At 40.1% G+C, this 27,797-nt stretch overlaps 1 protein-coding gene across 2 annotated transcripts in view; it reads left to right on the top strand.

The window, feature by feature from the left end:
- The window catches only part of banp (BTG3 associated nuclear protein), a 162,430-nt gene extending 135,210 nt beyond the window's left edge, over positions 1-27,220 (top strand). For both annotated transcript variants that reach the window (XM_034176811.1, XM_034176810.1), the window contains 2 exons: positions 24,974-25,156; positions 25,198-27,220. In XM_034176811.1, coding sequence (XP_034032702.1) covers positions 24,974-25,087 — 114 coding nt within the window. In that variant the 3' untranslated portion in view covers positions 25,088-25,156; positions 25,198-27,220. The remainder of the gene's footprint in view (positions 1-24,973; positions 25,157-25,197) is intronic.
- The last annotated feature ends 577 nt before the right edge of the window (positions 27,221-27,797 follow it).

Below are 27,797 nucleotides of genomic sequence, written 5' to 3'. Positions count from 1 at the left end.
ACTAGAAGGAGAGAGCATATCTCACCCATATTGGCCTCTCTTTGGCTTCCTGTTAATTCTAGAATAGAATTTAAAATTCTTCTTCTTACTTATAAGGTTTTGAATAATCAGGTCCCTTCTTATCTTAGGGACCTCATAGTACCATATCACCCCAATAGAGTGCTTCGCTCTCAGACTGCAGGCTTACTTGTAGTTCCTAGGGTTTGTAAGAGTAGAATGGGAGGCAGAGCCTTCAGCTTTCAGGCTCCTCTCCTGTGGAACCAGCTCCCAATTCGTATCAGGGAGACAGACACCCTCTCTACTTTTAAGATTAGGCTTAAAACTTTCGTTTTTGCTAAAGCTTATAGTTAGGGCTGGATCAGGTGACCCTGAACCATCCCTTAGTTATGCTGCTATAGACTTAGACTGCTGGGGGGTTCCCATAATGCACTGAGTGTTTCTTTCTCTTTTTGCTCTGTATGCACCACTCTGCATTTAATCATTAGTGATTGATCTCTGCTCCCCTCCACAGCATGTCTTTTTCCTGGTTCTCTCCCTCAGCCCCAACCAGTCCCAGCAGAAAACTGCCCCTCCCTGAGCCTGGTTCTGCTGGAGGTTTCTTCCTGTTAAAAGGGAGTTTTTCCTTCCCACTGTCGCCAAGTGCTTGCTCATGGGGTCGTTTTGACCATTGGGGTTTTTACGTAATTATTGTATGGCCTTGCCTTACAATATAAAGCGCCTTGGGGCAACTGTTTGTTGTGATTTGGCGCTATATAAATAAAATTGATTGATTGATTACATAGATTTGACAATGTAGTTGGGAACAGGCACATTTTCTGCATAACAAGGGCTGTTTTTCTAATATATTCTGGATGTCTTTGGTAGTAGGTCTCTTCCGAGGATCCTTGGGTACTGCTGGAATGAGTTTGTATCATGAGAGAGACAAAGATGAGGAGTATCACTTGGATTGTGAGGGAGCATCAGCTTTGACATTTTGGGCATGTGGCCCATTACTCTGTGCATGATCCAGCACGTTGGTGCCAAAGTGTTAGGGTCGCAACGCTGTGATGAAACCTCACAGGACATGTTGGGGCATGTCCAGCTCATGCTCAATTTCTCGGATATTCACACGACTGAAAAGCAACCAGAAGCCGTCTGAAAGCCGTCCTGAGAGACCAACACGGAGGTGGTTGTGTCCCGCGCCATGAGCCGCTCGGTGGCGCATTCATCCGCTTGTTTTTCCATGAAAAAAACTCCTGTAACAGTGGAATGTGCCGAAAAAGTGCTGATGTCCACGCCTTCTACCTTTTTGTGAAAGTCAGACGACGTCCCGGATCAACAAAGCCTTCACGTTGGAAATGATCTGGTTGTTTCAGCGGGGTTTGAGACTGTCGATCGGTGTTCGCAGCGTGCCGCGCTCTCAGACGCTGTGGGCGATCTTTAAACCGGCTGGAGCACTCCTTAATCTGTGTAATCCCCATGAAATCATCCCTGAAAGCCATATTCATTTTCCGAATGGGCTCCAAATCATTCCGCCATTTCCTTAACGACGAGAGGGGTGGACCAGTGCTCACTCAAAGCCTGCTCACAGGTGAATGACGCAACCGACAGGCATGAAAAAACTCACGCATGCGCACAAAGGTTCAAGCTTGGCTGATGCAATCACACGTGATTCAAATCCATATGGTTTTTGAAAAAAATAAAAAAAGGTCCAGTACTTTTCTAACAGACCTCGTATATAATATCCAAATGGTCTGTGTATGCGTGCATGCATATGGCTTCAATCATGGGCAAACTGGAGAGAGCTGACATTTACCATTTGGTATGCTTATGTATTTTGGGTCAAGGATGAATGCTGTGAAAACAAAGATGATAATATTTTTGGAGAAATTAGCAATATTAACTAACAGTGAACAATGGAAGATGGGAGTTCGGGGTTTTGGTGTTTTACAGGTTATTGTGGTTCATGTTAGTTTAACAGTGTTGTCATTGTTATTGATTTGTTTTTTTGTAGTTCAGTTGGTTTGGTCAGTTTAGTTAAGTGTCATGTTGCTATTACCATGAGTGAGTTAAGTGTCATGTTGCCATTCCCATGACTGAGAACTATAGTGCATTTTATGTCTTCTGCCACCGTCTCTGTTTGCGGGTGTGTAAAAATGAAAGCACCTGCTTGTGGCAGAATGCAGACAACACAAAAGCTCTGTGTGTGTATAACCTCAATAAGGGACAAACTGGAGAGAGAGCTGACATTTTGTATGCTTATGAAAACAATGGATGTTGATAATTATATTACATTCTGGAATCACACACCACTCCAGCAGGGCACGGTAAATAATCTATATATTAAAAGCATATGTGTGTGATTTTATTTAGTAAGTTCAATGTAAGTACATCACTGTAAATATGTTAAAATACATGGATGACACAAGAAAGGGAAAACACTTCATTTAAAAATCACATGACAAAATAGAAGTAAAACTAAAATTAAATTATGATGATGATAATAATGATAATAATAATAGTTATAGTGTGTATATGATAACATAAGCCTAAAAGATTTAGAAATACATTAGGACAGTAAATTAACATTAAAAACTTTATGTAATTAACAGGAAATAAAAGGGAGTTCTTCTAAAAAGCTGTTGAGTTCTACGGTCTATGGTTCTAAAAACATTCTGGACTCGCATGCCATTCCAACATTTCGTGTGTGTGTGTGTGTGTGTGTGTGTGTCTGTGTGTACAGTAGTGTTCAGAATAATAGTAGTGCTATGTGACTAAAAAGATTAATCCAGGTTTTGAGTGTATTTCGTATTGTTGCATGGGAAACAAGGTACCAGTAGATTCAGTAGATTCTCACAAATCCAACAAGACCAAGCATTCATGATATGCACACTCTTAAGGCTATGAAATTAGTAAAAAAAAAAAAAAAAAGTAGAAAATGGGGTGTTCACTATAATAGTCAAATCTGCTGTTGACGCTACAAACTCAAAACTATTTTATCAAACTGCTTTTTTAGCAATCCTGTGAATCACTAAACTATTATTTAGTTGTATAACCACAGTTTTTCATGAGTTCTTCACATCTGCGAGGCATTCATTTTGTTGGTTTGGAACCAAGATTTTGCTGGTTTACTAGTGTGCTTGGGGTCATTGTCTTGTTGAAACACCCATTTCAAGGGCATGTTCTCTTCAGCATAAGGCAACATGACCTCTTCAAGTTTTTGACATATCCAAACTGATCCATGATACCTGGTATGCGATATATAGGCCCAACACCATAGTAGGAGAAACATGCCCATATCATGATGCTTGCACCGCCATCCTTCACTGTCTTCACTGTGAACTGTGGCTTGAATTCAGAGTTTGGGGGTCGTCTCACAAACTGTCTGCGGCCCTTGGACCCAAAAAGAACAATTTTGCTCTCATCAGTCCACAAAATATTCCTCCATTTCTCTTTAGGCCAGTTGATGTGTTCTTTGGCAAATTGTAACCTCTTCTGCACATGTCTTTTATGTAACAGAGGGACTTTGCGGGGGATTCTTGCAAATAAATTAGCTTCACACAGGCGCCTTCTAACTTGTCACAGCACTTACAGGTAACTCCTGACTGTCTTTGATCATCCTGGAGCTGATCAATGGGTGAGCCTTTGCCATTCTGGTTATTCTTCTATACATTTTGATAGTTGTTTTCCATTTTCTTCCACGCGTCTCTGTTTTTTTTGTCCATCTTAAAGCATTGGACATCATTGTAGATGAACAGCGTATAATTTTTTGCACCTACATATAAGTTTTCCCCTCTCCAATCAACTTTTTGCTCAAACTACGCTGTTCTTCAATTTCAATTTTCAATTTATTTTCATTTATATAGTGCCAAATCACAACAGAGTTGCCTCAAAGTGCTTCACACAGGTAAGGTCTAACCTTACCAACCCCCAGAGCAACAGTGGTAAGGAAAAACTCCCTCTGAGGAAGAAACCTCAAGCAGATCAGACTCAAAGGGGTGACCCTCTGCTTGGGCCATGCTACAAAACATAAATTACAGAACAATTCACGGACGAATATACAAGAAATGCTATTGGCGCACAGGACAGGAGGATCGCCAACACGAACACAACTCCCATCTCTGGATGGAGCTGCACCTTAAACAGAGAGAAAAAACAGATCCAGGCATCAGAAAGACAAGAAATACTGTATAGTTTGTCAGCATTAAACAACAAGAAAAACAGAAATACTAAAGCCCCGTTTACACAGTGCCGGTAAGAGCTCCTGGAAGCATCCCGGAAGAGTTTTTGGCTCTTTCGGGCCTTCTTAGGGATCACACGCCGTTGTTAACGCCGGCGCTAGGGGGCGTGGCTTAGTTTCAGCTTTACCGGGAATCATCGAAAAAATTATTCAACATGTTGAATAATTCCGGGAGCGCTCCCGGAGAAGACCGGAGAATTCGCGTGACGATGGAGACAACGCGAACAACGGCGTTTGATACTTTTTAATCGCCGTTTCATCCTTTCTCTTCCTGTAGTGCCGCAGTTTACACCGCCGTTATTCGGCGGCCGGTGTTGTATCCATAATCAACGGCGTATAGAACGGCGACAGAAGCGGTCAAAACGGCGGCGCTAGCGGACAGTTAAAACGGCGTTCCAGTATAAAAAGTATAAAAAGGAGAAGAAACAGAAGAAGAAACAGAAGAAGAAGAAACAGAAGACGAAAAGAAACAGATAATAATAATAAAAAAAATATGATCCTGGAGTAACGCAGGATTTACCCTGTTTGCCTTGGTAAAAACCTGAGTATTAGCCAGCAGTATACAGGGCTTTATCGGCGTCAGCAGAACACTGCCGTTCTCACCCGCGTCTTAGCCTGCGATTGTAAGGGATAGAACTGGGTATTAACCCCCGTTGCCTGACGTGTGCCAAATGCTACGGCTTCAAAACATCGCTTTATTTGGTGGATTTAGCGGCATTTTATCCGCCTATTTGCAGATAGTACAGTGGTCAAAACGCCGGCAAAGTGCTCCACCCCTTTCCACCGCGAAAACAGCCGGAACTACCGCGAACTTCGGTCTACGTACTACCTGCCGACTAAACCGTCTATGTGTAAACGGGGCATAAGGTGATCGCCGGCCACTAGCCCTAAACTTCACTAAAAGATCCAGAATTTAGGTAAAGTTGAGGCAGCGGCCCGCTCCAATTACTAATAAAATGAATTAAAAGAGTAAAAAGCGTAAAACAAAACTGTACCAGTATACTAGCCATATGAAAAGGAAAATAAGTGCATCTTAATTCTGGACTTGAAAGTCTCCACAGAATCTGACTGTTTTATTGACGCAGGGAGATCATTCCACAGAACAGGGGCACGATAAGAGAAAGCTCTGTGTCACCTTAGGGACACAAAGTAGTCCTGCACCCTGAGAACGTAAAACCCAGGCCGGTACATAAGGTTTAATTAGGTCAGCTAGGTAGGAGGGTGCCAGTCCATGAATAATTTTATAGGTTAGTAGCAGAACCTTAAAATCTGATCTCACTGGGACAGGAAGCCAGTGAAGGGATGCCAAAATGGGTGTAATGTGGTCGAACTTTCTCCTTCGTGTCAAAAGTCTGGCTGCAGCATTTTGAACCAATTGGAGACCCCTAATGCTAGACTGCGGTAAACCATAAAATAGAACATTGCAGTAGTCCAATCTAGAAGAGATAAATGCATGGATCAGGGTCTCAGCATCAGCCATAGACAGGATGGGACGAATCTTCGCTATATTTCGCAGGTGGAAGAAAGCAGTCCTAGTAATATTTCTAATGTGGAGGCCAAAGGACAACGAAGGATCAAAAATTACCCCAAGGTTCCTCACTTTGTCAGTGTGATGTATGACACACAAGCTGAGGCTGAGCGGAACTGGTCAAATTGATGCCGATGTCTCACTGGACCAAGAACCATCATTTCAGTCTTATCAGAGTTTAAAAGTAGGAAGTTTCTAGACATCCAAGAGTGTGCATATCATGAATGCTTGGTCTTGTTGGATTTGTGAGAATCTACTGGATCTACTGGTACCTTGTTTCCCATGTAACAATAAGAAATATACTCAAAACCTGGATTAATCTTTTTAGTCACATAGCACTGCTATTATTCTGAACACTACTGTATGTATGTATGTATATACACACACACACACACACACACACACACACACACACACACATATATATATATATATATATATATATATATATATATATATATATATATATATAAAACTGTAATTTTCAGACTATAGAGCACACCTGAATATTAGCCGCACCCACCAATTTTAAAAAGAAATTGTACATAAATAGACTGCACTTGTCTATAAGCCGCAGGTCTCCACGTTGCAACTTGAAATATTTACACAGAAAGATGTTAGCAGAAAGATTTTGTAACCTTTAATTAAATATGTACCGTAAATACTTTAAAAGGGCTGAGTTCTTCTAAAAAGCTGTTGAGTTCTATGGTGTAAGGTTCTAAAAACATTCTGGACTCAAATGCCATTTCAACATTTTGTCTGTGTGTGTGTGTGTGTGTGTGTGTGTGTGTGTGTGTGTGTGTGTATGTATATATATATATATATATATATATATATATATATATATATATATATATATATATATATATATATATATATATATACGAGGTCTGTCAATAAAGTATAGGTCCTTTTTATATTTTTTCAAAAACTATATGGATTTCATTCATATGTTTTTACGTCAGACATGCTTGAACCCTCGTGCGCATGCGTGAGTTTTTCCATGCCTGTCGGTGACGTCATTCGCCTGTGAGCACTCCTTGTGGGAGGAGTCATCCAGCCCCTCGTCGGAATTCCTTTGTCTGAGAAGTTGCTGAGAGACTGGCGCTTTGTTTGATCAAAATTTTTTCTAAACCTGTGAGACACATCGAAGTGGACACGGTTCGAAAAATGAAGCTGGTTTTCAGTAAAAAATTTAACGACTGATGAGAGATTTTGAGGTGATACTGTCGCTTTAAGGACTTCCCACGGTGCGAGACGTCGCGCAGCGCTCTCAGGCGCCGTCGTCGGCCTGTTTCAAGCTGAAAACCTCCACATTTCAGGCTCTATTGATCCAGGACGTCGTGAGAGAACAGAGAAGTTTCAGAAGAAGTCGGTTTCAGCATTTTATCCGGATATTCCACTGTTAAAGGAGATTTTTTTAATGAAAGACGTGCGGGCGGATTGCAGCGTCGGCTCGCAGCCGCCGCGACGCTCCGCCACAGGAAAAACACCTCTGTTGGAAGCCTTAAGGACAATTTGGAACATGTCCAGCTGTTAAACAATTTCTCATATACTCACTCCACTGAAAGCCATCAAAAGCCGCCTGGATTTTACAAATGGTTATCAACACAGAGGTGTTTTTCCTGTGCCGCCGCACCGCGTCGGCTGCGTCCCGACGCGCGGACCCGTCCGCACGTCTTTCATTAAAAAAAATCTCCTTTAACAGTGGAATATCCGGATAAAATGCTGAAACCGACTTCTTCTGAAACTTCTCTGTTCTCTCACGACGTCCTGGATCAATAGAGCCTGAAATGTGGAGGTTTTCAGCTTGAAACAGGCTGACGATGGCGCCTGAGAGCGCTGCGCGACGTCTCGCACCATGGGAAGTCCTTAAAGCGACAGTATCACCTCAAAATCTCTCATCAGCCATTAAAATTTTCACTGAAAACCAGCTTAATTTTTCGAACCGTGTCCACTTCGATGTGTCTCACGTTTAGAAAACATTTTGTTCAAACAAAGCGCCAGTCTCTCAGCAACTTCTCAGACAAAGGATGGACGACGACTCCCACAAGGAGTGCTCACAGGCGAATGACGTCACCGACAGGTGTGGAAAAACTCACGCATGTGCACGAGGGTTCAAGCATGTCTGACGTAAAAACATATGAATGAAATCCATATAGTTTTTGAAAAAAATAAAAAGGACCTATACTTTATTGACAGCCCTCATATATATATATTATGGTGGTCTTCTACAGTCTGCTACAAATAAAAATGCAACTTTCTAAAGGTGCTTCCTGACAAAATTGTTAATCTTGATGAGAAAATGTTTTCTGCAAAATTTAATTTCGATACAACTATTCTAACCACCCCAGCATGCAGGGTGGAAATTGCAATGGTTGAGCATATTAACGCAAACCAGCAATAGTAATGTACCTGTTCACAAATGAAATACAAATTGAAACAACAGTCCTTTCTCCTTTAACTGACCATATAGGAGAGATAAAAAAAGTATTACATGTCACTGTCCACCTATTTGAAAACGTACAGTCATAGGGCGTGGCATTTGGTTCCACTTTCCTTCATGTCCGTGAACTGACGTTGATGCCACTCAACATTTTGCATCAGGTATTGGTGCTGCTGTTCATATTTTGTTAGGATCTGATTGTAATCCTGGATAAGTGCATCTCCTCACTCAGCAAAATCACTGACAGCAGCAATGTTATCCACGACCTGTGGGACAACTGGAATGATGTCATCCTCCACTCTGAGGGGTCCTTGATTAGGAAGTCCATGTTGATGTTGAATGCCTCAAAAATACATCCAAAGGCAGATGTAACAAAATCTGCCACTAATGAACTAATGTATCCAATCCATTACTCAAAATGCGGCTCACACTTAACAAAAAACCTGGGCCGGGCAGCAGTGGTTAATATTTATATATTTAAAATTTCACCCAATTTATTTTTACCTCTAAAGGAACCAAAAAATTTAATATGTATTTATATATACACTCAGTCACATGAGGTGTGCAGCCAGTACGCTCTGAGTGAATCAAATATAACATCTGTTGGTAATTGGACCAACAAAAAATCAGATCAAACATGGAAACAGAGGATAAAATATATGACATAGACACTAATATTGATGAAAGTATATTTGACTTAAAAACGATTGGTTGTGAGTATTATACAGTAGAACAGCTGAATAGTGAAAAAATTGCAGAAGATACCCTGTCACTCATACATATAAACAGTCGAAGCTTGTATTGTAAAATGTCACAAATAAAAGATTATTTAAATCAGTTTAAAAATAGATTTAGTATTGTTGCAATCACTGAATCTTGGCTTAAAGATGATCTCATGGATGAAGTTCAAATGGAGGGATATGAGCTGTATTTTCTAAACAGAAGATATAAAAAAGGCGGTGGTATTGCTCTGTATACAAAAACAGATCTGATGTGTACAATTGTTGAAGAAATGACAATTATGAATGATGTCATAGAAATTGTAACAGTGGAGCTTGTACATGAAACATCTAAGAATATTTTAATCAGTTGTGTATACAGAGCACCAGATTCTTGTGTTGTGAAATTTACAGATAAAATAATTGAATTATTCCATCAAATTAAAAACAAAACGCTTTTTATGTGTGGGGACTTTAATATTAACATAGAAAGCTCCAGCTGCCAAAGATTAAGTGATTTTGTGAATTCAATGTATAGTTTGGGGTTATTCCCCTTGATAACAAAACCAACCAGAATTACATCGCAAAGTGCAACGGTAATTGATAATATATTTACAAACAGAACAGATGAAATTATCAAGAATGGGATCTTCATGACAGATATTAGCGACCATTTACCAATTTTTTCAATATTTAAATCTAAAAATAGGTACAACAAAAAAACTGATATAAACTTTAAAAGAGATAAGTCAGTAAAAGCCTTAGAGGCATTAAAATATGACCTTAAAAATCAAAACTGGGAAGAAGTTTATGTCAGTGATGTTAATGTAGCATATAACTCATTTATGAAGATATTGATGAAATCATACAATAAAAATTGTAAATTAATTGAAATTAGTAAGAAAAGAGTAAATAAACCATGGCTGACAAAGGGAATAAAAAATGCTTGTGCAAAGAAAAACTGTTTATACAGGTGCTTTTTAAAATTGCAAACAAAGGAATCAGAACATAAATACAAAAAATATAAAAATAAACTATTAACAATAATTAGGAAACAAAAAAAAGATTATTACAGTGAAAAACTAAATAAGAGTAAAGATAATATGAGGGTAACATGGGGAATTATAAAAAGTGTGATTGATAGTGATGGAACGAAATAAACTATTCCAAATTACTTTGTTAAGGAAAATAAAGAGATATATGATATAAAAGAAGTTGCAAATAGGTTTAATGATTATTTTTCAAATGTAGGGTCAAGTCTGGTGGGAAATAAACCAATAATAGAAGATAAATTATGTACATTGGTAAATACGGTCAATAGTATTTTCCTGGACAATGTGGAAAAAGATGAAATAAGAAATATTGTAAAAAACTGTGTAAGCAAAAGATCAACTGACCATGAAGATTTAGACATGGTGACTGTAAAAAGTATAATAGAAATGTTATTGAACCATTTACTTATATTTGTAATCTGTCTCTGTCAACTGGGGTTTTTCCAGATGAAATGAAAATTGCTAAGGTAGTCCCATTATATAAAAATGGAGACAAACATAATTTTTCTAATTACAGGCCAGTATCATTGCTTCCACAGTTTTCTAAAATTATGGAAAAAGTTTTTGTAACAAGATTGGATAAATTTATTGAGAAACATCATATTTTAAATAATGCTCAGTATGGATTCAGAACAAAACATTCGACAGCTATGGCAATTATGGAACTAATAGAGAAAATATCAACAACAATAGATAATAAGGATTATTTTGTAAGTATTTTTATTGACCTGAAAAAGGCTTTTGATGTTATAGACCACTCAAGATTGCTCCACAAGTTACAACAATATGGAATAAGAGGTGTTGCACATCAGTGGGTAAAAAGCTACTTAGAAAATAGAAAACAGTTTGTTCAGATAAATAATACCAAATCAGAATTGTGTAACATTATTTATGGAGTACCACAAGGATCGGTACTTGGACCCAAACTGTTTATTTTGTATATCAATGATTTTGTGAATGTATCCAATGTGCTTGGCAGCATTTTATTTGCTGATGATACAATGCTGTTTTACTCTGGATCAGATATACAGGAAGTAGCACAAGTGATAAATACAGAGTTGGAAAAAGTTAAACATTGGTTTGATATAAACAGATTGTCACTAAATATTAATAAGACAAATTTCATATTGTTTAATGATAGAGCGAAAAAAAATAATGTGTCATTACAAATAGATGGAATGGATATACAAAGGGTAAAAGAAATGAAATTTTTAGGAGTCATGATTGATGAAGATCTTACATGGAAGTCACACATAAATTACATAAAAGGAAAAATAGCGAAAGCCATTGCTGTTTTGCATAAAGTAAAATATTAATTAAATAGTTATGGTTTATTAACATTGTACAATTCATTGATTGTCCCATATTTAACTTACTGTGTAGAAATCTGGGGATCAACATATACAACCTATATACAACCTTTATTTATTTTGCAGAAAAGAGCTTTAAAAGTGATTAGTAACAGTGGTTTTAGAGATCCATCTAATCCATTGTTTATTAAGTATAGGGTACTTAAATTTCATGATTTAGTCGATTTGAAAATATTACAAACGATGTACCAAGTTAATAAAAATACTTTACCAACAAACATTCAAAATATGTTTGAAAAAAGAGTAAGTAGTTATAAATTGAAAGGAATAGAAGTCTTTAAAAAACCAAGATTTAGAACCAAAGTAAAGGAAAGGAGTATTGCAGTAAATGGTGTCAAATTATGGAACAATCTTAATAAAGAAATTAAAGAATTAAGGTCGCTTAAATTATTTAAAAAACATATTAAATTAGATGTATTAAGTAAGTATGAAACTATGAAGTAAGTCAGTGGGCTGCAAGAAAGTCAAAAAAAAAAAAGTAAACTTAATGTTTGGAGTGTCTTAAGTTTAAATGTAACCTATCAGTGATGTAATCTATTAATTAATGGTCATAATTATGAAATGGGTCAGTGGTATGTGACAAGTTAAAGAAATGCAATCTGTTAAATAATGTTGACTATGATGCTGTATATTGAAAGATTGTATTGTTAAAAGGGGCAGAAATCATAAGACTTGTTCTTCTTTCTGCTCCTGTTCATTCTGGTATTGTGGTGCTTTTGTTTTTTGCTTTTCTGTTTTTCTTTTAAATGAATGAAATAAATATAAAAAAAAAAAAAAATGTGTAGCCGGCGGAATGGTCCCCCTGCCTTCACTGCACATGCATCATCATCAGCATTGTCATTTAAGCGTTAGCTGCTATCCACCGATTATCACCTCATTTCTGCTTAAAACTGCACTCCAGTCATCTGTCTCAGCGACAGATATCTGAATCTTTTGTACAACAATCATTTCCACATAAATTCAGCATTATTTCGTAATAAAAGACGGACCGATCAGAGCGCAGCAGCATCACGGCATTACTATTTCGGTGCATCAGTAACGAATTATCGCCTCTTTTCTGCTTAAAGGCCCGGTCACACGGCACACAGCATTAGCTGAATGAAGGAAAAAACTCCCAAAGTCGCAAGTTGTTGAGAAAAAGTGGACGAATGAGCCTAGACTTCTCCCATCATCGAAAAGCCTGTGAGTGCAGAGCGCATAAAAGACCAAACCAAAACTAACAAAAGAAAAACAAAGTGAACGGCAACCTTGACACTTCAAAACAAAATCAAAACAAAGCGCCAGCGTGTGATCATTTCTGCAGCGAGTCTGTGCTGTCCACAGCTACCTGCAACTGCGTTGTCTTGACATCATGTGCAGGCACACGCATGTTGCAGCCAGAGACATTGAGAGGCTGTAGAGAGAGAGAGAAGCTGGAGGTTGTGTTGTGAAAGTGTAGGAACACGGACCCACAACAGGGGGCGCAATGAACGGACAATGGAGGAAGATAAATAACAAGGTTTACTATTGTGAAACAAGCACAATAAGTACAACAATCACAATTTGGGGTCGAATTTGCTGGTGTCGTGTGGGCAGGCTCGAAGGTAGGAGACGCCCGTCTCAGTCGAACCGGAACCACCCCGATCTCCTCTGCCACCGAACCCTGGAAATACTGGAACCGCCAAGTCCCGAATTCCCAGGTGGCCACTGCCTCCGCTCGTCGGATCCGGTACTGCTGGCAGGAGAGAGCAACAACACACAGGCGTGATGCGACAGCACCCAGTAACGAAGAGGGGAGAAGCCGCCTCCACCTCTTGTCAATGCACAACAGGAAGGTGAGTACTTATCCAAGCAATATAGCTTTTAGCAGTCAACAATCCTGAAAAGGTTTAACAAATGATTAGCTGGTTAATCAGAATAAGAATGCAGAGATACTACCTCAGTCTTAGGCGATATCTCGGCACTGAGGTGGAGACGCCGTCCTCCTGATATACCTTGGTGCCGAGTAGAAACAGCTGTGTCCAATAATGGGTGACAGCTGTCACCCTGGCTGCTCATCTCAGGTGGTGACGCCCTCTGGTGGTGGTGGGCCAGCAGTACCTCCTCTTCAGCGGCCCACACAACAGGTTGGATGAAGTTGGACGACAATCAAATGGAACACTGATGGTATGGGAACTATGCAAACGATGAGGAACCGTCAAGACAGAAAGCAAAACGGAATACGGACGAATTGAGGTTGTCGTCAGTATTCGTTCAAATCATTTTGAAAATTCTGACGAAGAGCCAGCTACAGAAACGAAGCCTCTGAAAGTCAACGTAAGTCCAGATTTCTTGTTTCGTTTTGGCTTCATTGTCCTTCGTTAGTGCCGTGTGACTGGGGTTTAGAACTGACTTTAGACTGATTTAAGAGGTTTTACCTTGTCATCTGATGGATAATAATCCCATTATTCCCTTTGGTAGCTTTGGGTGTAGAGAGTCCATCTCAGACGTGCTGCAGTGGTCCGAAATGATGTATGCACAGTGAAGGCAGGGTGGACAAATTTTTAGGGGGGACCGTTCGGTCTGTGAGACACCGGTCCCAAGCCCCGATAAATGAGTAGGGTTGCTTCAGGAAGGGCATCCTGTGTAAAACAAGCCAATCCAACCATACTGAATAAAAATAGAATTTCCATACTGGATAGGTGAGACCCAGGTTAACAACGACCGGTGCCGTTGCCCAACAGGGTGCCGGTGGCAGTTGGGCTACTGACAAAGAAGAGGAGGCGGAAAACTTTGAATGCTGGCAGTATGACTGGTAAAAGGAGAAAGATCTGGCTGAAGCTGAAGGAGGAAGACTTCTGTGTGAAATTCAGTGAGCACATGAGAGACGCACTGGATGGAGGGACAGCAATTTTAGACAACTGGAAAAGTACTATAAATGCGGTGAGGGAGACAGCTTGGAAGGTACTGGGTGTTACATCTGGACAGCGGAAGGAAGACAAGGAGACTTGGTGGTGGAACAAAGATGTCCAGAAAAGCATAAGGAGAAAGAGGTTGGCGAAAATGTTTTGAGATAGTCGCAGAGATGAAGAAAGTAGACAGGAGTACGAGGAGATTTGGCGTAAGGCGAAAAGAGAAGTGGTAAAAGCTAAGAAAAAGGCATATTGTGAGCTGTACAAGAAGTTGAATGTAAGAAAGGAGAAAAGGGCTTGTACCGATTCGCTAGACAAAGGGACAGAGCTGGAAAAGATGTGCAGCAGGTTGGGGTAGTAAAAGATATACATGGTAATGTGCTGAGAAGCAAGGAGAGTGTGTTAAGGTGGAGGGAATATTTTGAGGAGCTGTTGAATGAACAAAATGAGAGAGAGAAAAGGTTGGATGATGTGGCAAGAGTACAGTCAGGAAGTGCAAGAGATTAGTAACTATGAAGCTATGGTGTGGTAGCTATGAAGAGGATCCAATCCAATCCAACTTGATTTATAGAGCACTTTAAAAGAACAACAGAGTTAACAAAGTATTTTCCGAATAAGACATTAATAACATACAGCACAAATAAAACAAAAAAAATAAGTAAAAAAGTGACCAACATGACTAACACTGACTAGAACAATTTTGAAATGCCTTAGAGAAAAGATGTGATTTTAAGCAAGACTTAAAAACCTCTAAAGAAGGAGCCAGTCTAACATCCAAAGACAGCTCATTCCATAGTTTGGGGACCACCGCAGCAAAAGCTCAGTCACCCCGGTGTTTCATTCTCGACTTCCGAGTCAGCCGATCTGAGAGACCTTACAGGGGTGTGTATATATGTAAGACGCCTGCCAGATACATGGGAGCCAAGCCACTCAAAACTTTAAAAGTAAACAGTAGTAAGTCCCTTCGGCTGCTCCCTTGTTTGCACTCAGGGTCGCCACAGCAAGTCCAAGGTGGATCTGCATGTTGAATTGGCACAGGTTTTATGCCGGATGCCCTTCCTGATGCAACTCCACATTACATGGAGAAATATGGTAGGGGTGGGATTTGAACCCCGAGCCTTCTGCACTGAAACCAAGCGCATTAACCACTTGGCCACCACCCCTGCTTTAAAAGTAAACAATAAAATTTTAAAATTAATTCTAAAATAGACAAGCAACCAGTGTAGAGAGGCAAGAACAGGGGTAATGTGCTCACATCTACTTGTTCCTGTCAGGAGACGAGCAGCGGTGTTCTGGACTATTTGTAAATGCGATAGCGAAGCCTGATCAGTACCAACATAAAGGGCATTACAATAATCCAGGCGAGTGGTTACAAATGCATGCGAGACACTTTCTAAATCTCGACAAGATAAAAAAGGCTTAACTTTGGACAGTTGCCTCAACTGAAAAAAGCCATTTCTCATCACTGTATTTATCTGCTTGTCCATTTTAAGAGCTGAATCAATTTTTACTGCAAGGTTGGTTACAACTGGTTTGACACAGGATTTGAGGGGCCCCAGGTTGAATGGTAAAGTACCTGGCCCACTTGGCCCAAATATAATGACCTCTGTTTTCATTAAAATCCAAGAAATTCAGGGCCAGTCATGCTCTGATGTCCTTAAGACATTCTAACAGAGGTCTCAAGGAGTTCGGGTGATTACGTTTCAGTGGTAAGTAAATCTGACAGTCATCTGCATAAAAATGAAATGACACATTGTACTTTTTGATAATAGAGCTGAGGGGAAGTAAATAAATACTAAAAAAAAACAGAGGCCCGAGATTGGATCCTTGTGGTACACCACATGGGAGAAAGGCAGATGATGAACAAAAATTACCAACAGCAACAGAAAAACTTCTGTCAGTCAAATATGACAGGAACCACTCCAAGGCAAATCTCTAATGCCAACATACTGTTCTAAACGAGATATTAAAATATTATGAGCCCCTGTGTCAAAAGCTGCTGTTAAATCTAAAAGTATAAGTTAGACAGAATCCCCAGAGTCAGCAGTTATTAGAATACCGTTAAAAACTCTCAAAAGTGCAGACTCCGTACTATGAAATGCTTTAAACCCTGACTGAAAAACTTCAAAAATGTTGTGAGTGTTTAGAAAAGATTGTAGCTGTGAGGCCACTACTTTTTCCATAATTTTAGAAACAATAGGAAGCTTTGAAATCGGTCTAAAATTAGACAGCAAAGAAGCATCCAGGCCTGGGCGTTTCAGTAAAGGCTGCATCACTGCCCGTTTCAAAGATACAGGTACTTCACCCAAAACAAGACTGCTGTTTATAAGCCTTTGGACAAAACTTCCAATACTGTCCCAAACTTCATTAACAAACCGAGGGGGTAGAATATCATTAGGAGAGCCTGATTTAATTTGTGTAACAATTTCCCCCAAATAAGATAGAGACACAGGTTCAAAATGGCTAAAAACTGCAGGTGGAATAGTAACAATAGAAGGATCATGAGAAGGAGGTGAAATATGTGCTCTGATGGTTAAAATCTTGTCAACAAAGAAGTTTAAAAAGGCATCACATATCTCAGCAGATGCTTCTACCAGGTTGGATTGATGGGGGTTAAGAACAGAATTTAAAATACTGAATAAAACACGAGGCTTGCCACTGTTGTTATCAATTACACTTGAAAGATACGCAGATTTCTGGGTCCTAACAGTTTTCTGATATTTACGCCAACTATGCTTGAAAGTGTCATAAGACACTTGAAGCTTGTCTTTTTTCCATTTACGTTCTGCTTTTCTGCATTCTCTTCAAGCAGCACGAGTGGTCTCATTTAGCCATGGCTCAGACTTGAATTTAGGCTGCCTGACCTACAGGGGAGCTACAGTGTCCAGAATGCTTTGACAAATGGAAGAAAATTCCTTGGTCAGCTCCTCAGTGCTAGTACAAAGAGAACGCTCTGAGTCATCCTCAACAGCATTGTTAAGGGCAACAGAAAAATGAGCAGCAGTTGAGGGTTTAAACATACAAGACACCATAGGAGGTCCGTGCATAGCAACGGGACAAGGAAAAGGTTTCAAATAAAGCAGGCATACGAGGTCTGTCAATAAAGTATAGGTCCTTTTTATTTTTTTCAAAAACTATATGGATTTCATTCATATGTTTTTACGTCAGACATGCTTGAACCCTCGTGCGCATGCGTGAGTTTTTCCACGCCTGTCGGTGACGTCATTCGCCTGTGAGCACTCCTTGTGGGAGGAGTCGTCCAGCCCCTCGTTGGAATTCCTTTGTCTGAGACGTTGCTGAGAGACTGGCGCTTTGTTTGATCAAAATTTTTTCTAAACCTGTGAGACACATCGAAGTGGACACGGTTCGAAAAATTAAGCTGGTTTTCGGTGAAAATTTTAACGGCTGATGAGAGATTTTGAGGTGATACTGTCGCTTTAAGGACTTTCCACGGAGCGAGACGTCGTGCAGTGGTCCCAGGCGCCGTCGTCAGCCTGTTTCAAGCTGAAAACCTCCACATTTCAGGCTCTATTGATCCAGGACGTCGTGAGAGAACAGAGAAGTTTCAGAAGAAGTCGGTTTCAGCATTTTATCCGGATATTCCACTGTTAAAGGAGATTTTTTTAATGAAAGACGTGCGGGCGGATTGCAGCGTCGGCTCGCAGCCGCCGCGACGCTCCGCCACAGGAAAAACACCTCCGTTGGAAGCCTTGAGGAAAAGTTGGAACATGTCCAGCTGTTAAACAATTTCTCATATACTCACTCCACTGAAAGCCATCAAAAGCCGCCTGGATTTTACAAATGGTTATCAACATGAAGGTGTTTTTCCTGTGCCGCCGCACCGCGCCGGCTGCGTCCCAACGCGCGGACCCGTCCGCACGTCTTTCATTAAAAAAATCTCCTTTAACAGTGGAATATCCGGATAAAATGCTGAATAGGAGACAGATGACAACTGACGACAGTGGAAAGTGTTTTTAAACACTGTAGCCACTCCTCCACCACGACCAATAGTCCTCGGTGAATTAAAATAAGAACAGTCAAGTGGCAAAAGTTCTGCAATGGAGCTTGTGTCAAACAAAGGAAATCAAGTTTATGAGAGGTGAAAAAGTCATTCATAATGAATGTCTTATTTGCTACCAATCTAGCGTTAACCGGGACAATCCTAAAAGGGTCTGGAGAGCAAATATCGGCTGTCTAAGGAACCTGTTTCAGCGGCCGAAGGCTCCGCAAATTCACTCCACCTTTATGAAGACGAGGTGAAACAAAACAGGGAGGGCAGCTTACCTCAGCCGAATCGACAACAGGTATTAGCCAGGTGCCAACAGGTTCCAAAAAGCGATAGGAGAAAAAAAAAAACCGCTGGTGCAGCAATCCGAGATCCGCCAACATGCCATGGAAAATTTTGTTGTTTTCAAATGACAGAGTCAGGCATCTTTTCAATTTCACCAACCATCCACTGTGTTTCCTCCTTTGAGGTGGAGCAGGAATACAGCACAAATATGCCATGCTGGTGTTCCAGATAATAGCGGAGGTCGGGAAACCATCCCAAAGACGTATCGTTATCTTTGGCTGCTTTCAGTGATGCCGGTATTTGGTTAGACTCTTTCTCTCCGATTGTTCTGTCTGAGTTATTTTCATTAGTTACTTCATCCAAACCATCAACATGTTTATTAGACCCCATTCCTACCAGGCTGCTCAAGGAAGCCCTACCATTATTTAATGCTTCGATCTTAAATATGATCAATCTATCTTTGTTAGTTGGCTATGTACCACAGGCTTTTAAGGTGGCAGTAATTAAACCATTACTTAAAAAGCCATCACTTGACCCAGCTATCTTAGCTAATTATAGGCCAATCTCCAACCTTCCTTTTCTCTCAAAAATTCTTGAAAGGGTAGTTGTAAAACAGCTAACTGATCATCTGCAGAGGAATGGTCTATTTGAAGAGTTTCAGTCAGGCTTTAGAATTCATCATAGTACAGAAACAGCATTAGTGAAGGTTACAAATGATCTTCTTATGGCCTCGGACAGTGGACTCATCTCTGTGCTTGTTCTGTTAGACCTCAGTGCTGCTTTTGATACTGTTGACCATAAAATTTTATTACAGAGATTAGAGCATGCCATAGGTATTAAAGGCACTGCGCTGCGGTGGTTTGAATCATATTTGTCTAATAGATTACAATTTGTTCATGTAAATGGGGAATCTTCTTCACAGACTAAAGTTAATTATGGAGTTCCACAAGGTTCTGTGCTAGGACCAATTTTATTCACTTTATATATGCTTCTCTTAGGCAGTATTATTAGACGGTATTGCTTAAATTTTCATTGTTACGCAGATGATACCCAGCTTTATCTATCCATGAAGCCAGAGGACACACACCAATTAGCTAAACTGCAGGATTGTCTTACAGACATAAAGACATGGATGACCTCTAATTTCCTGCTTTTAAACTCAGATAAAACTGAAGTTATTGTACTTGGCCCCACAAATCTTAGAAACATGGTGTCTAACCAGATCCTTACTCTGGATGGCATTACCCTGACCTCTAGTAATAATGTGAGAAATCTTGGAGTCATTTTTGATCAGGATATGTCATTCAAAGCGCATATTAAACAAATATGTAGGACTGCTTTTTTGCATTTACGCAATATCTCTAAAATCAGAAAGGTCTTGTCTCAGAGTGATGCTGAAAAACTAATTCATGCATTTATTTCCTCTAGGCTGGACTATTGTAATTCATTATTATCAGGTTGTCCTAAAAGTTCCCTAAAAAGCCTTCAGTTAATTCAAAATGCTGCAGCTAGAGTACTGACGGGGACTAGAAGGAGAGAGCATATCTCACCCATATTGGCCTCTCTTCATTGGCTTCCTGTTAATTCTAGAATAGAATTTAAAATTCTTCTTCTTACTTATAAGGTTTTGAATAATCAGGTCCCATCTTATCTTAGGGACCTCGTAGTACCATATCACCCCAATAGAGCGCTTCGCTCTCAGACTGCAGGCTTACTTGTAGTTCCTAGGGTTTGTAAGAGTAGAATGGGAGGCAGAGCCTTCAGCTTTCAGGCTCCTCTCCTGTGGAACCAGCTCCCAATTCAGATCAGGGAGACAGACACCCTCTCTACTTTTAAGATTAGGCTTAAAACTTTCCTTTTTGCTAAAGCTTATAGTTAGGGCTGGATCAGGTGACCCTGAACCATCCCTTAGTTATGCTGCTATAGACGTAGACTGCTGGGGGGTTCCCATGATGCACTGTTTCTTTCTCTTTTTGCTCTGTATGCACCACTCTGCATTTAATCATTAGTGATCGATCTCTGCTCCCCTCCACAGCATGTCTTTTTCCTGGTTCTCTCCCTCAGCCCCAACCAGTCCCAGCAGAAGACTGCCCCTCCCTGAGCCTGGTTCTGCTGGAGGTTTCTTCCTGTTAAAAGGGAGTTTTTCCTTCCCACTGTAGCCAAGTGCTTGCTCACAGGGGGTCGTTTTGACCGTTGGGGTTTTACATAATTATTGTATGGCCTTGCCTTACAATATAAAGCGCCTTGGGGCAACTGTTTGTTGTGATTTGGCGCTATATAAAAAAAATTGATTGATTGATTGATTGATATTTCTCCTTCCAAATTTCTCTGTTGCAAGTCAAATATTGCACAGAGGTTCATGATCGTAAGTCAGTAAAGAGCCAGTATGGTTCACTAACAGTGACAAAAACAATATAAGCACAGACAGAAAAAAACCTGACAGCTGCACATGGTGAGCCACAAACACTGGCGCCATCTTGGAGAGGTCAAAGAGGATGAAGAGTGGAAAGGCAGTTGGTCCAGATGACATTGCAATGGGGGCATGGAAATGTTTATGAGAGATGGCAGTGGAGTTTCTAACCAGATTGTTTAATAAAATCTTGTAAAGTGAGAGGATGCCTGAGGAGTTGAGACAAAGTGTACTGGTTCCCATTTTTAAGACAAAGGGTGATGTGCAGAGCTGCAGTAACTACAGATGCATTTAAGTGGATCAGCCACAGCATGAAGTTATGGGAAAGAGTAGTAGAAGCTAGGCTTAGAAAACAGTTAAAGATCTGTGAGCAGCAATATGGTTTCATGCTGAGAAAGCGCACTACAGATGCAGTGTTTGCGTGTTGGCCCATTTGGAGTGTAATTAAAGTGCACCCTTGCCAGCTGCTACAACAGAGTAGCTAAAGTGCTGCCTGACCTGAGTACCACGTGAACTGCAAAAATAAAGGCTCCAGTGAGCTCTTCATGCCTCCAGATAGCTTACAGTGGAGTGGATTTGTTTTTTTGTTTTTTGTTTTTTTGTGTGTGTATGTGTGTGTGTTAGAAGAATTAGCACCATTAAGTAGCCCCTTCACATTGTTGTCTGTCAGCAAAACAAACTCTGCTGTGTTTAGCTAAGTGCCACCCTCGGTAGTGTGAGTGCACATGGTGTTCGGGGCGTGCAATAGCAGATTTCGTATAGCACCAAAATTGCACTCTAAAAAAAGAACTATTGCACGTTCAATGAAACACAACAGCAAATGATACGAATAATCCATATCATCTATAATCCATATCATATAATGTGTGTGTGTGTGTGTGTGTGTGTGTGTGTGTGTGTGTGTGTGTGTGTGTGTGTGTGTGTGTGTGTGTGTGTGTGTGTGTGTGTGTGTGTGTGTGTAAAGATGGAAATTCAGTGCCCCAGTGCTTTTGTTGTGGAAACTAAAAATCCCATAGCAGTGTCTAAAGTACAGTGTCTAAATAAAGTTCCTTTTGGTGTAAACAGGAGCCATGTGGATTCCTTTATTGCATTTACCTTCTGCCTTACATTAATTGCACATAAATTATGTAAATTTGAAGCACAGTTCATCAGGGATGTCAAACACAATGAACATTTGGGAAACAATTACAGAATGAAGGCTAAGAGAAGAGAACAAACCACCATCAGGAAAGCTTGGTTTTATTCCAGGTGGATGAACAGCTGATGCAGGATTTACACTGAGATGACTTATAGAGAAGTATGGGGACATGCAGAAAGGCATTTGGTGGAATATGCTGTTGATTTTCGGGAAGGCTTATGATGGGCAGACACACCAAGAGAAAGGAGTACCAGAAATATTTTTAATTTATGTACAGTATGTGAGAAAGCGAGAACCTGTGTTGGAGACATTTCCATTTAAACTAGGAGTGCAGCTGCAATCTTCTTTTAACACAATACCTTTCTTGCAAGACTAAAAATTTTTGGAGGAAGTTCGAAGAATGGAAAAAGGCTTTGGAACACAAAGAATTGAAGATTAATGCAAAGAACACAGAATATTTCAAGCATAATGATGATCAGTATTCAGTGGAGTTGGATAATTGAGTAAAGGAAGACTTGAAGGAAAGATGGACATAGATATGGAAACAACGTGAACATGGCTGGTGTTCATGGTGCTTTTGCATTCCAAAAAGTGATGCACAGCAGAAAACACGGAGGAAGGGCTTCTCACCACGGTATCCTGGGGTAAGCACCAGCCTGATGGGCTTCAGAGCCTGTCTAGGATTTAGTTCTTCATTTATTTTGAGGCTTTGTTGTGTTTTGTCTTTCAGTGGGCGTGGTGGTTGATATGCTGCCATTTAGATGAAAAAAACATCCAAGAAAGTGGAAAACTCTCCCAGGCTGCTATTTTTCCTGGATGAATCCAATGTGTTTGGAATTTTTTTTCTCTTATTTTGTAGAAAGACTTTTAAATCCCCATTTTTTGTCTACAAAAGAATACCTCTGAGGTGATTTACAAGACATCTTGCCATCAACCATATTTTAGCAAGCTAACCATCAACACAGGAGAGTCAGCAAAAAGTTTGGTTCCACCAAGCATGGAGGAAAAGCTTGTAGTGATGGCGTTTGAGTTCTCTGGACTTGGTATTCTGTCATTACACATTATGCACAGAACACACATGAAGTGAAAAATGCCAACTGCTTGTCACCCTCATTTGTAGCTAATCTGACTGTGGGGTTAACCTAAACTCTAAACCACATAAGGGTTATACCTAATGTAATCTGACTGTGGGGTTAACCTAAACTCTAAACCACATAAGGGTTATACCTAATGTATTGTTAACGCATCATCCCATAGTTTAAGGATGGGGACTGATAACCTGTTCCAAATTTTTCAGTCCTTGGGAGTCAAAGCCCTCAAATGTTATCAGTTCCTGTTATCACTGCTGCCATGGTTTTCTGACAGTTGAGGTGTAGCAAAAACTCATATACCTAATGACATCAGATGTGGAGTTGTGATACCAAAGTCTACAAGAAAAACCTCTGCATAGACACTGACACCCTGTGTAGATCTCCATTTTTCCACAGGAATTGATAAAGAATCAGAATAATGGTAACGATAGATAAAATCTCATCACTTCCCATCTCTACTACGGGTGGGACAACTAGTTGTAATAGTTGACTACGACTAGTTTACATCCCACTAGTCAACTATTTTTATTAGTCGACTAGTGGACAGCCATTTATTAACTTCCTTTAACCTTTAAAGGAATAGACCTGCAGGTGCTGCCTCCACTCCCTTCATTCAGCGAAGAAAGCGCGTGAACCTTGGCAGGTAAATTAGTCAGCTCAAACGGGTAGTCTATGCCTAGTAAATGAGTGCAGGTATCGTCTTTGTGCTCATGCTGTTTTTTGTACTTATGATTTTATACTTACATTTGTTAAAAGAAATGTCACATTTGAGTTTCACCCTGAAGATTCAAAATTGGCTTAATTCATTCAATGTCAAATTTAGTCACCCACTAGTCGACTAGTCGATGACTAATGGTACCCGACTAGTCGACTAATGATTTTCATTAGTCGTCCCACCCCTAATCTCTAGCATAGTGCTTACCAAATGTCTCGTTTTGCATTTTTCCATTTTAATCTCATTGCTTACTCATGTCCCTTGAGGTTAGGGAAAACATTTGACTAGTCAGTGATTAGTCAGTGTGGCAAGTTCTAGTCTGACATGCCTCTACCATCAGGGATAATTTACTGTTGAGCTGTGAGCAGTTCACTGAGTGGTTCCTAGTTTCTAAATTAATTCCTGTTGTGTGAAAGTGGTTACACAGCATCTTTAAAGGGTCCATAATCAATCAGTAAATATTCCTTTTTGAGGCCTCTGCTATGTATGTGTTCAAAAGGGTCAGTGTTTGAAAACTTCAGCGAAAAACATGGATCATATGACTTTTACTCTTCAGTTCCAGTGGTTGCATTATATCAGCCTGATGTTTTTTGTGCATTGTGTGTGCTGCTGTGGTGCAGCTGTGCTGTTGTCTGTTGTCTAGTGACAGCATGCTGGGCTGGAGGATTAAATACTGCAGGTGTGTTTGAGGGAACCTTTGGCGTGCATTTGCGGAAGGAGTGAGTCACTCTTCATGGTCATCATCCAGGACTGAGTCATAAATCTCTCATCTTTAAAAGGGGATTATCCACACAATACCTCAATCTGTCTGACATCGAGCACAGGCGCATTCAGGACAGAGACAAATGAAGTACAAATGTTTCATGTCCAAACTCTTATCTGCACCTGTCACCTTTCACATTCCTGCCAGGACTGTTATGCCTCCGTGTCCATTCCGATGTGTCTAAGCTCTCCTGACCATTCAGTGTGATTGTCCCCCACAAAGACAGTGAGGCAGGGTCATCTTTTCATTCCCAGTAAACACTCTGATGGGTTTATGATAAAACTTGGACAAATGATATGTCTCATCTGTGTATTCAGTCAGCAATTGTCATGAATAAACTCTTCTGTTTTATGCATCCCAGGCTGAGCTGGCTCCAGCCCTGCAAGCAGACTTGGAGGTGAAAGAGGCCATACAGGGCACCATTCAAGGAGAAAGCGGCGAGGTGGTCCAGATTGTCACCTCTGTGGCTACCTGAGAGCTCTCCTGGACTCAGCATGTGTTCTACAACATGACAGTGATTCTCCTTTGGCCAGCAAAGGCATAATGTGTACAGTGATGAGTACTCTATAAACACAGAGGGTTACTGATGAGATAGAAGAGGATTTTTTTTTTGGTCTTCTCCTCTGCAACTGTTTGTTTCATTTCCAACGAGATGTCATATTGTGAGAATGTTCACAGAGTGACTTGAAAAGATCATGATTCTCGAAGATCAACTATGGCCCACTGCAGAAAACAGTGGGATTAAACACCTTATGAGGAGAGGATGCCGTTAAGGCAGACCATCAGTCTGCCACTTCATGAGCAATATACATAAACTTGTTTACATCAGCTTAAAAAAAAAAAAAAAAAAAAAAAAAAAAAAAAGAATTATGTGGAGTTAAGCTACTTGGCTAACCCTGAAACCCCGTGAGGGTTTGCAAAACCCCCGCATTTGACCTTTTTAAAAAAGAAATTGTTCTCATTGTAGTTTTTCCTCTTCATGTTTGAGTCCTGGGAAAGGAGATGGAGTTGAGGACAGCTACTTTTTTGGGGGGGGAATGAGGTTTCCTGTCAAGCTGTATGATTCAGTAACATCCACTTAATTCAGTTTGTCCACACATTGCTTATTTTGTCTGATTTATAATTGTAACATCAAAAATTTGGTGAGGCTTTAATTTTGGAGGCAGATGACTTTGAAATAGAAGAGGCGGTCCCAGAATTTAGTTGTAGAATACAAAGGATGTTGATACCCCCCCCCCCCCCCCCCCCCCCCAACTCCTATCTGCGATTGCTGCATTTATGTGAAGAAAACATGTTTATGGTTGCCATAAATGTTTTTATTTTTGTTTGTTACTATATATTTTTGTTATTTTCATCAAACATCTGTCATTTTTAAGGATTCTCCGGAAGAACACTCACTTTTATCCACTAGTATACAAATAATGAATGTTTACGAGTGCAATGGTAAGAGTATTTCATGAGGTGAAAGGTGGAATGTTGGCTCCGCCTCGGTGAATGGAACATTCCATCTTTCACCAAATGAAATATTCTTGTCATTGCATGGATGAAAAAAACATTGATTATTTGCTTTATATAACTGGTAACATAGATCCTTGTCATTTCATATTTTATTAATTTAGAAACAACAGAAAATGGACTTAAATTTTGGTGTTCCACTGGTGCTTAACAGTCAAACATGAACTGGAGTCCAAAATTGCGATGATGTAGTCTGTGATACCGTGCACTGACTTCATATACTTCCAGAAAGAAAAAAAAAAAAAAGACTGTGTGTGGTTCCTCAGTCCAAAAATCACGACAGAAATTTGTCCAGCTTTTCATCCAGCTTTTCTTCATGCCTCCAGGCGGCTTAGTGGATTAGTTTTTTTGTGTTAGAAGATATAACAGTGTCAGTTAGCTCCTTCAAATTGTTGTCCTCCAGCAAAACAAACTCCACTATGTTTTGCTAAATGCCACCCCAGTAGTGTGAGCATGCGTGGAAGTGCAATAGCACATTTCATATAGCACCAAAATTGCACGCTATAAAAAGAGCCATTGCATGGTCTATGAAACACAACAGCAAATGTTATGAATAATCCACATCATGTGACATACAAACTACCAATCAAATGACAAGGATCTATTCAGGGGTTATATAACAACAGATACGACATAAGCACTTGAAATAATAATTTGGTTGGAGGTCTTGTTTCATATTGAGCTGATATATTTACATTTGCTGATATAAATATATGCATAATGGCTCTCAGGGGAGACCATTGTATTGGACAAAAATGTAACAAAATAAGGTTTGTTCTGTTGGCTGTTGGGCCAGTCACAACACTTTATAAAAGAATCAGAGTTAGTGTGATGTCCACTGTGCGGTCATGTTTTATTTTCAGTCAGGCTGCGCAATATTGTTGTGAGTGATGCTCCAGTAACAACTTTTTTTGCGCTAAGCAAGAGGGAAAAAAGAGAGGAAAAAAATAGGTATCGTGAGGTTCTGTGAGAGTTTGGGGAATTTTCCCATGAGTAGCATGATTTAATAGTGTATTTTGGAGTGTTTGAAAGAACCAAGTAACAAAAGGAACTTGATAAAACAACAGCCACAGTTTTGGCTGCTTACTCTTGTTTCCTGTCTGACTCCTTGATACTTGTGTGAATTTCATTCATCTCCATTCTTGGTCAGCTTTCTCATTCAGATATGATTGCACACTAATTTGGTTTAAAATCTTGTTGGCATGCACTGGTGGGTATGTCACTTTTCAAGACTCTGGATGTTGTAGCTGAGTGCAGATGTTGGCTTGTACAACAGTTTCTCCCAGTGACCTCTCCATTAAATCTTGGAGTTGTATTAAAACACATCTTAGTTGTAACAGCCTGGTCTCTTCAGTTTTACAACCCTGGCTGCCACCCAGGAGCTGGAATGGTTACTGGAGAGGATTTGAACTAACATCTAGTGTCAACGGTTGAGCACTAATGTCCACCATATTAGTGACCATTTGTTGTGTGGCCCAGTGTTCCTGTTGGGTGTTCAGATGAGAGGTCTTTATGGTCCCATTGGACCATTGACCAAGTCCAAGACATGAATTGGATCATGCCAAAATACCAGTCTGTGTAGTGAAGACCAGATGTTGTTCTGTGAAGGTCTCTTTTTGTGCATGTTTAATGGGCTGGGGTTGAGGAGGATCAGAGTGCGTACTATCTTA

The sequence above is a fragment of the Thalassophryne amazonica genome, chromosome 8 (genome assembly GCF_902500255.1).
Source record: "Thalassophryne amazonica chromosome 8, fThaAma1.1, whole genome shotgun sequence".
NCBI classification, from domain to species: Eukaryota; Metazoa; Chordata; class Actinopteri; order Batrachoidiformes; family Batrachoididae; genus Thalassophryne; species Thalassophryne amazonica.
The sequence above is the reverse complement of the archived record's forward strand: the minus strand, read 5'-3'. Positions and strand labels throughout refer to the sequence as shown.